General features: G+C 43.9%; 1 protein-coding gene across 1 annotated transcript; it reads left to right on the top strand.

Moving 5' to 3' along the window:
• The first annotated feature begins 7,597 nt into the window (after window positions 1–7,597).
• Window positions 7,598–12,283, top strand: LOC117385910 (interphotoreceptor matrix proteoglycan 2-like). Its single transcript, XM_033983197.2, has 11 exons — window positions 7,598–7,756; window positions 7,854–7,969; window positions 8,481–8,542; window positions 8,649–8,694; window positions 8,764–8,816; window positions 9,647–9,765; window positions 9,849–9,908; window positions 9,984–10,155; window positions 10,243–10,404; window positions 10,475–10,560; window positions 11,327–12,283. The coding sequence occupies exons 2-11, from the start codon at window positions 7,883–7,885 to the stop codon at window positions 11,503–11,505; spliced, it is 1,026 nt and encodes a 341-aa protein (XP_033839088.1). The 5' UTR covers window positions 7,598–7,756; window positions 7,854–7,882; the 3' UTR covers window positions 11,506–12,283.
• Window positions 12,284–13,947: the final 1,664 nt, after the last annotated feature.

The raw sequence follows: 13,947 nt of genomic DNA, 5'->3' as shown, positions 1-13,947 counted from the left end.
GCAGTGTCCATTCTTAACCAGAGAGACAAGGGAAAAACTTAAGTTTCATGAAAAACTTAACTAGAAAACAGCATCAAACTGAAATGAGTTGTTTTAAACCAAAGTCAGCATCATCTCTGAGCTCTGGCCAATCAGAGCAGGCGATGCAGTGCCATTGTGTATTTGTAGTGAAAGTTTGTTAACGTATCTAATTACATTATATACTAGAATTTAGTACAGGTTTAAAAATGTACTCAAAAAATACACTCTAAAAAAATTACAGTATCATCGTTTCTTAGACTTTTTAAAGGTCGTCCTTGGCGTCGTTTTCAGACTTTCATTCCTGTTTACGGCAAAACTGTCGGAGTCCCTCTTCTCTCTTTAGTTTTGTTTGTTTACATTGACTTTTCACATATATGTGAACATTACATCACATTGTTCCGTTATTACATTCAATTTAATGTTACTCAACATTAAAGTATTACTCAAGTGTTACATGCATTCATCTTTTGAGTATTTTTAAAATGGAGCTAAAACAATCCCCCTCCAGACTCTACTTAGTCATATACAAACCTCCCCAGCTCTGTCTGAGTTTTATTGATGATTTTACTGAGATGCTTTCAGTTGTATGCACAGACTTTGATGGTTTAGTCTTTACAGGTGATTTTAATGTACATGTGTACATTTTATAATGTGTTTCACAGAAACACTAAAGAGCTCAGTTCTGTCCTTGAAACCTTTGGTCTGACTCATGTCAGCGAGTCACAGCAGAGACACACTCTGGACCTGCTCATTACAAAAGGAGTAAATATTTCAAATGTCAATGTGGTGGATGTTGCTCTGATCATTTCTGTGTCTTTTTTGACACAGAAATGTGTGTCATTTTTGTGTCTTTTGTCTGTTATTCCCAAACCAGCGGCTGGTCCTGCAGTTGTTCAGAGGAGACACATAAATGATAAAACAGGTGCACTGTTCATGGAAATGATTCACTTTGAAAATGCCTCATGTTCTAATGTTGATGATTTGTTGAACTCTGGGACTTTTGAGTGTTTTGAATGTTCTGGACATCATTGTCCTGATGAAGGTTAAAATGGTTAAAGATAAGCAGAAAGCTCCATGGAGGAATGATGACTCGGTCAGGGCACAGAAAAGGGAGGAGGGCCGAGCGGGAATGGAGCAAGTCAAAGCTCCAGGTTCATTATGAGATTTACAGAGAAAAGATGCACATGCACAACCACAGTTTATGTAGAACAAGGCAAAGGTATTTTTCTGACATTATTGGAAGTTGTAGTAACAACTCTCATGTCCTGTTTACAACAGTAAACAGATTAACAAACCCCCCATCTCTGCTGCCGTTAGAACTAATCTCCACATCTAAGTGCATTGAGTTAGCAGTTTTCTTTAATGACAAGGTTCAGGGCACTAAAAATGCCATCAATTCCATGGCACAAATAACAACCCAGCGCCACCGAGACACTTAGGGCTGACTCACTTTGCACCTGTAACTGACAAAACTGTCTCAGAGATCCTCACCAGTCTGAGTTCATCTACATGCTGCCTCGATGTGTTACCCACTTAACTTCTTTCTGTGCTCAACAGTTTGCTGTCACCACTCACTCACATAGTTAATATGTCACTTCAATCTGGAACATTCCCAAGAGCTTTGAAAACTACAGTTATCAAGCCTCTCCTAAAGAAGAGCAGTCTTGATGCCACAATATTGAACAGTTACCAACCCATCTCAAATCTGCCTTTTTAGTTAAAGTCCTTCAAAAAGTAGTTTACCAACAGTTTATTAACTTTCTCCAAATGAACAACTCCTTTTGATGTTTTCAGGTTTTAGACCCACCACAGACTGAGATGCTCTGATCAAGGACACATGACGTCCTCCTGACACTGATGCACAGTCTCAGTGTTGATCCTGTTAGATCTGAGTGTTTGACTCTGTGGATCATGGGATCCTCTTACAGAGACTAGAGGACTGGGAGGGCATCTGTGGTACGGCAATAAACTGGTTCAAGTCCTGTCTAGAAAACAGGGAGTACTTTGTTGAAATTGGAAAATGTGTCTCAGATAAAATGTCCCTGACCTGTGGGGTGCCCCAGGGGTCAGTCCTGGGACCCCTGTTGTTCAGTCTCTACATGCTGCTGTTAGTCCAGTTAATACACAACAATAATGTGTCACACACAACTCTGCAGACGAGTCAGATCTATGTCTCACTGCAGCAGGTGAATATGGACCAGTGGATTCACTGCATCAACAGATCAGTGTGTGGAGGAAAAACAACTTTCTCCAGATAAAAGACAAGACTCAAGTCACAGAAACATAGAGAAAGTGTCAGTCACCTCCAGTCTCTCTCTCTAAAACCTTCAAATCAGGCCAGAAATCTAGAGGTAATAATGGACTCAGACTTGAACTTTAACAGACACATCAAATCAATAACATCTGCAGCTTTTTACATCTAAAAACATGTCAAAAATCAAAGGTAAACTGTCAAAACCAGAATCAGAGACTTATCCTGCATTTGTGTCCAGTAGGTTAGACGACTGTAACGTCCTGCTCACTGGCCTCTCCAAACGAGCCTTAAGAAAGAACAGAACATCTAGAACAGGGGTGCCCAAACTTTTTTCACCGAGGGCCATATCTTGAAAAATATTCGACACGGAGGGCCACAGTGAATAATTCAGATGGTGCATTTAACATAGTTTTGACTTCATACTTTAAATAAGGCTTGAAATATTAACATTTGGTTTGTTTGGCAATGCAGTATTTAGGTTATATTGGTAGTATTATTCAAATTTGCCATAAAAAGTACTGGTTATGATCAATTGGGCCAGTTCGCTTGTAGGTTTGAGGGCCAAAAAAAATTGGTCAGAGGGCCGCATTTGGCCCCTGGGCCATAGTTTGGACACCCCTGATCTAGAACATCCAGAACATCCAGAACACTGCTGCTCGGGTCAGGACTAGAACCGGGAAGTACTTCACACGTGTGTCCTGTGCTCAGGTCTAGAACCAGGAAGTACTTCACACATGTGTCCTGTGCTCAGGTCTAGAACCAGGAAGTACTTCACACATGTGTCCTGTGCTCAGGTCTGTGGCTCCTGTGGCTCAGAGACTTTAAAGCAGCTCTGTGTGAACAAGTCTCTCCATGGACCAGCACCAAAGAACATCTCCCACATGAGCCACATGAACCATCTCACATGAGGAGGACTTCAGGGACCGGCCTCCTGATGTAGACCTGGTTTAGTCCTGGTTTAGACCTGGTTTAGTCCTGGTTTAGTCCTGGTTTAGTCCTGGTTTGGTCCTGGTTTAGTCCTGGTTTAGTCCTGCTTTAGTCCTGGTTTAGTCCTGCTTTAGTCCTGCTTTAGTCCTGGTTTAGTCCTGGTTTAGTCCTGGTTTAGTCCTGGTTTAGTCCTGGTTTGGTCCTGGTCTAGTCCTGGTTTAGTCCTGGTTTAAACATGGATAATTAGCGTTTGAGTTTAAACCTGGAACATTCTTCCAGAAGATGTGACTCAGGCCTTGACTTTGACGATGTTTAAATCCAGGCCTTCTGCCTCCTCTTTTAATGTTCATTTTATGATTATTATTTATGTTTTGATTTGTTTTATTGAGAATTTAATGTCTTTCTTATTCTGTAAAGCACTTTGAATTACTTTATGCTCTATAAACTTGCCTTGCTACTCCTACAGTTATTTTACTTTTAAGAGTAGTACTTTACTCCTACAGTTATTTTACTTTTAAGAGTAGTACTTTACTCCTACAGTTACTTTTACTTTTAAGAGTAATACTTTACTCCTACAGTTACTTTTACTTTTAAGAGTAGTACTTTAATCCTACAGTTACTTTTACTTTTAAGAGTAGTACTTTATTCCTACAGTTACTTTTACTTTTAAGAGTAGTACTTTATTCCTACAGTTACTTTTACTTTTAAGAGTAGTACTTTAGTCCTACAGTTACTCTTACTCTTAAGAGTAGTACTTTAGTCCTACAGTTACTCTTACTCTTAAGAGTAGTACTTTAGTCCTACAGTTACTCTGACTTGAGTAGTTTACCCAAATACTGTATTTCTCTCACTCTTGGGTCATTTCTTGGACCATTACTTTGTACTTCTAATCATAATATCATTTTGAAGTAACTGATCTTATCTTCCTCAACGTTTAGCTGCTCCCTGAATGTGTCTTCACCTGTGAGGGTGGGGTTTGGAAATACAAGGTGTGGTTTGTGCAAAGGTTGGTGCAGCATCTATGTTTTATCTTGACAGTGGAAGTTGTGACTTTGATATGATTTATGATCTCACTTTATGGTCTTATTTATTTCCAGGATTCTGGAGATAGACCTCACTCTGTACACGCTCCAGTCTGAGGAAAGCCCACCCTCTGGAACAGCAGGATGAGATTTTCGATATCGCTCTTGGTCTCGGCGCTCGTCATCTGCTCATGTTCTGTAGCTGGTAAGAAAAATCTGTGCTTTGCTGATTTTGAGTTTAGTATTGGTCTAATAATGATAATTCTAATAATAATCTTCTTTCTTGTGAAAAATAGTTAACGCTTTAGAATGACACACAGTAGTCTCGGGTTAGGTAATAGTTTACAAGCCTATTAATGTAAAACGTTTGAGTAAAAGGTTTAAACTAGTTAGTGACGAGTAAACACTTTCAGTCTGTGGGTCTTTCTAATTTATACACAAGGATTAGTTTATTTAAAATTGATTAATATATAATATCCCAGAAGTGCGTATGTGTCAATAATTATATAGATTTATCAAATGGTATGGTCCATATTAATGAGTTAGTTTTAATTACATTAACTAGATGATGATGGTTTGATATTAGTTTATTAGTTATATTGGTTTATGATGACAATGGAACAACGACATTTTGAATATGATAAAGTTAAATTTACTTTCACATAATAATGACGTGATATGATCTACGCAATGTGTTTTACTATCTACTTTGTCATTGTCTAGTGTGATAGGTTTATTATTATTTTTGGATTTTATTGATGGATTTATTTTTTGTTGGATAGTGAATATAGCTGTACTTCAAAAACATATCGACATATTCATATCTGTCAACTGTAGAATAAACTGTTGCCCGAAAGTTGAAGAGAAGAGACATGAGGCTCGAGTTCTACCCCGAGACGAGACGAGACATCCTCTACTATAGAGGCAGGACAGGAGAGGACAAGGCGAGACATCCTGTACTATAGAGGCAGGACAGGAGAGGACGAGACGAGACATCCTGTACTATAGAGGCAGGACACGAGAGGACAAGGCGAGACATCCTGTACTATAGAGGCAGGACAGGAGAGGACGAGACGAGACATTCTGTACTATAGAGGCAGGACAGGAGAGGACAAGGCGAGACATCCTGTACTATAGAGGCAGGACAGGAGAGGACGAGACGAGACATCCTGTACTATAGAGGCAGGACACGAGAGGACGAGACGAGACATCCTGTACTATAGAGGCAGGACACGAGAGGACGAGACGAGACATCCTGTACTATAGAGGCAGGACAGGAGAGGACAAGGCGAGACATCCTGTACTATAGAGGCAGGACAGGAGAGGACGAGACGAGACTTTTTTTTAATACATTATTTAGAGTATTTATAGAAAATACATAAGACGAGCAGTTGAATTTTGGCTTCAGCATTTTTATTTACTTTATTTAAGGACACAACCGACATTCAGCACAACCGACTTCGAAAATAGATTTTCTACTTTGCCTATAACATAATTAAAAGCAAAATTAATAATTACTATTAATTTTGCTTTTCTTCACAGAAAATGTCTCACAGAATGATCTGTGGGCAAACCCCCCTTCAGACTCCACCCCCACTCCAAACCCCACCCCTGAATCCACCCCCACTTCAGACCCCACTCCAGACCCCACCCCTGAATCCACCCCCACTTCAGACCCCACCCCTGACCCCACCCCCACTTCAGACCCCCCCCCCTGACCCCACCCCCGACTCCACCACCACTTCAGACCCCACTTCAGACCCCACCCCCGACTCCACCCCCACTTCAGACCCCACTTCAGACCCCACCCCCACTTCAGACCCCACCCCTGACCCCACCCCCACTTCAGACCCCACACTTGACCCCACCCCAACTTCAGACCCCACTTCAGACCCCACCCCTGACCCCACCCCCACTTCAGACCCCACTTCAGACCCCACCCCCACTTCAGACCCCACCCCCACTTCAGACCCCACCCCCAACTCCACCCCCACTTCAGACCCCACCCCCGACTCCACCCCCACTTCAGACCCCACCCCCGACTCCACCACCACTTCAGACCCCACTTCAGACCCCACCCCCGACTCCACCCCCACTTCAGACCCCACCGCCGACTCTACCCCCACTTCAGACCCCACTTCAGACCCCACCCCTGACTCCACCCCCACTTCAGACCCCACCCCCGACTCCACCCCCACTTCAGACCCCACTTCAGACCCCACCCCCACTTCAGACCCCACTTCAGACCCCACCCCCAACTCCACCCCCACTTCAGACCCCACCCCCGACTCCACCCCCACTTCAGACCCCACTTCAGACCCCACCCCTGACTCCACCCCCACTTCAGACCCCACTTCAGACCCCACCCCCACTTCAGACCCCACTTCAGACCCCACCCCCGACTCCACCCCCACTTCAGACCCCACCCCCGACTCCACCCCCACTTCAGACCCCACTTCAGACCCCACCCCCACTTCAGACCCCACTTCAGACCCCACCCCCAACTCCACCCCCACTTCAGACCCCACTTCAGACCCCACCCCCGACTCCACCCCCACTTCAGACCCCACTTCAGACCCCACCCCCGACTCCACCCCCACTTCAGACCCCACTTCAGACCCCACCCCCACTTCAGACCCCACCCCCGACTCCACCCCCACTTCAGACCCCACTTCAGACCCCACCCCCACTTCAGACCCCACCCCCGACTCCACCCCCACTTCAGACCCCACTTCAGACCCCACCCCCAACTCCACCCCCACTTCAGACCCCACTTCAGACCCCACCCCCACTTCAGACCCCACTTCAGACCCCACCCCCACTTCAGACCCCACTTCAGACCCCACTTCAGACCCCACCCCCGACTCCACCCCCACTTCAGACCCCACCCCTGACTCCACCCCCACTTCAGACCCCACCCCCGACCCCACCCCCGACTCCACCTCCACTTCAAACCCCACCCCTGACTCCACCCCCACTTCAGACCCCACCCCCGACTCCACCCCCACTTCAGACCCCACTCCAGACCCCACCCCCGACTCCACCCCCACTTCAGACCCCACCCCCGACTCCACCCCCACTTCAAACCCCACCCCTGACTCCACCCCCACTTCAGACCCCACCCCCGACTCCACCCCCACTTCAGACCCCACTCCAGACCCCACCCCCGACTCCACCCCCACTTCAGACCCCACCCCTGACTCCACCCCCACTTCAGACCCCACCCCCGACTCCACCCCCACTTCAGACCCCACTCCAGACCCCACCCCCGACTCCACCCCCACTTCAGACCCCACTCCAGACCCCACCCCCGACTCCACCCCCACTTCAGACCCCACCCCCGACTCCACCCCCACTTCAGACCCCACACCAGACCCCACCCCCACTCCTGGCCCTACTCCAGCCCCTACGACTCCGTCCACAGTCCCACCACTGGAGTGTCTGAATGGAGGGACCTTTAATGGACATAACTGCACATGTCCTTTTGGGTTTGGTGGACGAGTCTGTGAGAACGTTGAAAATATTTCTCCAGGTATTTGTTTTTTACTTCCAGTATTATCATCATAATATCATCATGGATAATATTATGATGGAGCATGTAAGAAATATATTTATACCTTTATCTTCAGATACTATTGATCGATCAGTCGAGGTTGAAATGGTAATAAACGAGGTGTATGATCCAGAGTATGATAATCCCAACTCGCCAAAATACAAAGACTTTGTGGAGACTTTCACTTCCAAGGTAAGTCATGTGACACACGTGTGTGAAACTGCATTAATCTGGTCATGATTTGAATTTTAATGAAGTAGTGTAAATGCTGCCACACTGTGTGTGTGTGTTTGCGTGTATGTGAGGGGGTGTGTGTGGGGGTGTGTGTGGGTGTGTGTAGGGGTGTGTGGGGGTGTGTGGGTGTGTGTGTCTGTGTCTGTGTGGGGGTGTGTAGGTGTGTGTATGTGGGTGTAGGGGTGTGTGTGTCTGTGTCTGTGGGGGTGTGTGTGTGTGTGTATGTGGGGGTGTGTGTGTATGTGTGTATGTGTCTGTGTATGTGGGGGTGTGTGTGTATGTGGGGGTGTGTGTGTATGTGTGTATGTGGGTGTGTCTGTGGGGGTGTGTGTGGGGGTGTGTGGGTGTGTGTGTGTATGTGTGTATGTGTCTTGTGGCTCTTTCTGGTCAAACAGAGGGTTACTCTGTGTAGTACTTTGGTACTTTGCTACTGTACTGTGCAGAATACTGAACACTGCTTATGTTTCAGATGAAAGAATATTATAAAAGTAAAGTTAAAAACTTCAAAAAAGTGGTGGTTATTCGTGTGAGGTAAATCTCTATTTATTTTTACTATCAGTTATGTTACAATGGAACTTTTATTTACATTTATAATATACTGTAAATCCATAATGTAATAAACTGTTTTTTGTTATAGCCGCGGCGGCGCTTTATTGAAACTCTTGCACAACGCCTTGGCAGAGGTACCAACAATTAGTTTTAAAGACTGTGATAAGTTTGAGCCACTGTTCATTTGTTTATTGTAATTACAGTTAAAGTTGGCATCTGACTTGGCCGTTTACAAGACAGGAACTGCAGAAGAAGCGTGAGTATTTCAGCCATTTTATGCAGTTTTCTGTACTTGGCTCATCAGAGTGTGACCGAGCATTTTACTGTGTACACTCTGTACACACACAGGCACATTGCTGTGGGCAGAGGCACAGTCAAACTAAAAGTTAAAGAGGTTCATTATAGGAAAATGTATTTTTATTCTTGTTAAAATGCTCAGGGCACGTGCTGCTCTGTCCAATCCCTCAGTCAGTCCCAGAGTTTTTCTTTTGTTCCAGCTGAAAGACTCACTTAAGATGCCTGCATGAAATCACAACTACAAAACAGTACAGGAAGTAGACGTGACAACTACAAAAACAGTACAGGAAGTAGACGTGACAACTACAAAAACAGTACAGGAAGTAGACATGAAAGGAAATAAACAGACTCACTAGAACCAGATCCGACTGCAGAGAAAACAGGAAAACAAGACAAAATATAGCCGCAAGCGGTAATGATCGGCCCACTGCCAATGGTGAGGTGTTGCTCCTTCTCTTTCTCTTTGCGCCACAAATTGGGACATTTTTCAACTCCAAATTTCAAAATTTTGGGCAATGTCGGGCTGCGTCACACAAAAATGTGACTCATTTTTTAAGGCCCATCTCTGGAGAATTTTAGCCTATTTGGGCGAACGCCTCAAGAGGAGTTTGTTCCGGGCTCTCCTGCAGGTAGGAGCGTAGAAAAGTGTGAAGTACAAATATTACACACATATCCAAATGAGGACTCAGAGCAGGACAGCGTGTAGCCGCCGTGTTACCCAGTAGAGCTAACCCTAGTGGCCTGAATAGGTTTAAATATTTCCATCTGACTGAAAACTATGTGTTCTAGAGTGAAAGTCGAGCATGATGTTGTTTTGCTGCTTCCAAACAACGACACGTCTTCTGCTACTTATGAAGAAAACCTTGGAAGTGTTCAAAGTGCAACCACAGAACTTCTCACCTGCACAGGTTTGTTTGACCTTGAAGACTTATACCAACATGTTCATTGATATTAGAGACTGAGCTACATGTAAAAGTCTTCATTTTAACAGATTGCGTATATCAAGTTGTGAAAGAGCCAAGTGTCACTTCTGTTGACGTAAATCTCAGTGGTATGTTATCCTCACGTATGCTCATCTGTACCGTTTGTTAAGAGCAGAAACTACAATACACATTTTATTTTACAGGTTTCTGTGAACGCATTTTCCCGGATAAAGACCTTGCTGAGTTCTTTGAAGCTAAAAATATTTCTGGAAAAATACAATGCATTACTGTATGTAGTGCTGAACATGAAAACCAAAAAACCTGCTCCAACAACGGACGGTGCACCATATACAAGGGCAAAGGCCCATTCTGCGAGTATGTATAACCTCTTTGATATATATGCAACAGAATGAGCTCATGACACGGGTTATTTCTTACTTAATTCTTCTGTGTGCTCTTTAGGTGTAACGATGTTATTACAACTTGGTATTTGGGCCAAGACTGTGCTCTGCCCATACAGAAGACTCCTTTTTATGTAGGGCTTAGTGTCACCCTTTTGTGTCTTCTTATATTAATAGTTGCCATGACTGTCTATGTCATGACCAATAAACAAAAGCAAGCACGGTAAGACAGAGGCAGACACGGCACATTCTCGGAATAGACCTTTTTGAACTTAACAAAATTAACTTTTCAGAGCGAGAGACAATAAGAAGAAACTGGTGAATGAGTGGATAAATGATGACTTTGAGTGGACAAAACCAAATGGGGCGACTTCATCAGGTACATCTGCATCCACATACTCGTCTATTTATCAAAAAAAAACAATGATTCTCACCATATATTTATACATCTGCATCCACATACTCGTCTATTTATTAAAAAAACAATGATTCTCACCATATATTTATACATCTGCATCCACATACTCGTCTATTTATTTAAAAAAAATGATTCTCACCATATATTTATACATCTGCATCCACATACTCGTCTATTTATTAAAAAAACAATGATTCACCCCATATATTTATACGTTTGTATCCACATACTCGTCTCTATTCCAGGTTCAAGATTAATATGTAACTGAGCCACAAAAACGAGCAAAAATGTTCTCTCATTATTCAACCACAAAAAGCATCATTAAATTTGTGGACCCAATCCCAAACAATTACTTACAAAATATTTAAAATGCTTGACTATTAAAAAAAAAACGATGATTCCCTCCATATATTTATAGTTATCTGAAACTCTGACTTTATCATTTATAATCGTAAATGCAATCTATTCAGAACATGTTTTAGATGTGCCTTTTTATGCAAGTGGGAGAAATGTAAAAGGCTCTAAAGAAGTGTGTGCATGGTCTTATCATCTAAGATGAGACTGAAGTCCCAAAATGCAGTAGTTTGGATATTTTTTGTTGTTGTCGTGAATTAAAAAAAAGCTCAGAAGGGATGCACCTCTGATATCAGCTGCAGATATTCTGTCCCATCTGATTTAGCCACCAAATAACCTTGTGTTGTTTTTTTAATCCCCTATGTTTCCAAAGATTACAGAAACCCCTCGTTCACTCCTGAAGTAGGTCATCATAACCCAATGTACCATCCAGGGACCCCCCCTCAGTGGAACGGACTCTCCAGAGGAGACATGTGGCTCTCAGACAGACCTGCAGCCAATGGTGCAATCGGCCGCAGAAATAGGGCAAACTTGCCTTTGGTTCACTTGTAACTTATTCTATTCTATTATTATTATTATTATTATTATTATTATTATTATTATTATTATTATTATTACTGTTATTATTAGACTAAAATAAACATAAAGTACTTTCTCTGTTGATTTTTAGATGAGGTAGATCATGATTTCATATGCTGTAAATAAAGATTACAGTCTGAAGAAGCATGAACATAACACACCCTGATAACGCTTCAGACATGTTTTTTTCATATTTATATTTATGGTGACTCACTTTTGTGTTTCATGGTCAATAATAAGATCCTTCAGCTGTTATAATACACTATATTTACACACTATATTCATTACACACGCTACAGCCACGCATCCTTCTAAAATAAAGACACCACAGTCACGGTTCAAAAATGGGTTACTATTATAATGTAATTGGTACATTTGATGCACTTTATGTAAATAAATGACATCTGTTTGTTCAAACATCAGGAATCATTGTCATTTCAAGCTTTTGTGTAAATGAAATATGTGACCGACGCTCCTGCTGCTCACACGACAAAGCAAAACACTACAACTTTATTATTTATTATGTGGCAACATTTACAGTTAAAGTCAATGTAAAAAATGTATTCTACTTGAATAGTTCAAAAGCAATGACAGTGACATGTGAAAAGTAACAGCAGGGTGCAGTGTTATCAGTGACTCCATATGAACTTTGACCTTTAACGTCCTGTGGTGTGTTATTGTGAAACAGATGCTCTGTAAAAAGCCTTTACTGGAACTATTTATTTATTCAGGAAAATGTCATTTTAAAAGAATAAAATGTTTTGTATTGTGCATTGTGTTTCGTGTATTGTGTTTCGTGTATTGTGTTTCGTGTATTGTGTATTGTATTGTGTATTGTATTGTGTATTGTGTATTGTGTATTGTGTACAATACAAAATTACAGGCCTCTCTCATCTTTTTAAGTGGGAGAACTTGCACAATTGGTGGATGAGTAAATGCCTCATTAAGTTTTCACTGAAGGCTCTTAAAGTCCTGCTGATGTTGAACAGCTCCATTCAGTGATCCATGTGTGTGGCACTGAGTCTTTCTTGTATCAGTCCAGGCAGTGCACAGTTTGGTTTTACAGGTTCCGCTGTCTTGAGCGACTGTTCGGTCGACCAGGAGCTGGTGTTTGGCTCACCTGGTATCTTTACTGATGTTTGCTCATTTATTGATCCATGTGTCACTTATCTGAGCCGTGATGATCCTGACATGAGCTTCCATGTTGTGGAGAGACAGATTATTGGCCGATAGTTGGATGGGACTGTCCCCTTTGAGGGATCCTTCTGGATCAGGATCGTACGCCCTTCACATAGACATTCAGGGTGAGTCCATTAGCAGTTGGTTCATTTGTGCTCCAGACGCTCGTGGAGAGCAGTGAGCTTCTTTACCCAGTGGGTGTGGATCATGTCAGGGCCTGGTCCAGTTTTTCATGCCTGAGACTCTTTCCTGGACGTCTGCCACTGTGATGGTGATGGATTCTGTTCAGGGAGGTTGCTGTGTTCTTCTCTCAGAGCCTCTGTGCATCGCTGTTATGTGATGCCTCCTTCTCCCTTAGGCCTTTCCAGTACTGTTCAGTTTCCAGTCTTGGCGGGTCTCGTCTGGTGTTATTACCCTGACATTGAGCGTACACTTTCTCCAGTTGTGTTGCAAACAGACGGTTTATTCATCTGGCCTCATTGTCTCGTTTGTACTTCTTTAGGCAGTTGGCCACGGCTTAGAGCGTTACTTTGGCAGTTTCCGGTGCTTCAGGCGGACCCTCACGATGTGCTTGGGTCTGCCAGCTCTGTCCGGCTTCATCCCCTGCCAGCGGATCCAACTCACCACCAGGTGGTGCTCTCACAGCTCTGCCCCTCTCTTCACCCAAATGTCCAAGACATGTGGCCAAAGGTCAGATAACAAAGAGAAGACCTGATGACAAAGAGGATCATTGACCGCTGGCCTAAAATGTCTTGGTGCCATTTGAGTGTCCACGTGCACTGACCCACGTGCACTGACCCCAGAGTGTCCACGTGCACTGACCCACGTGCACTGACCCCAGAGTGTCCACGTGCACTGACCCACGTGCACTGACCCTAGAGTGTCCACGTGCACTGACTCTAGAATGTCCACGTGCACTGACCCACGTGCACTGACCCCAGAGTGTCCACGTGAACTGACTCTAGAGTGTCCACGTACGTGCACTGACCCATGTGCACGGACTCTAGAGTGTCCACGTGCACTGACCCACGTGCACTGACCCACGTGCACTGACCCCAGAGTGTCCACGTGCACTGACCCACGTGCACTGACCCTAGAGTGTCCACGTGCACTGACTCTAGAGTGTCCACGTGCACTGACCCACGTGCACTGACTCTAGAGTGTCCACGTGCACTGACTCTAGAGTGTCCACGTGGTGGCTTCTGCAGCCACAGCTGCCCCAAGGAAGACAGACAA

The sequence above is a fragment of the Periophthalmus magnuspinnatus genome, chromosome 18 (genome assembly GCF_009829125.3).
Source record: "Periophthalmus magnuspinnatus isolate fPerMag1 chromosome 18, fPerMag1.2.pri, whole genome shotgun sequence".
Lineage (NCBI taxonomy): Eukaryota > Metazoa > Chordata > Actinopteri > Gobiiformes > Gobiidae > Periophthalmus > Periophthalmus magnuspinnatus.
This window is presented reverse-complemented; position numbering and strand designations above follow the sequence as displayed.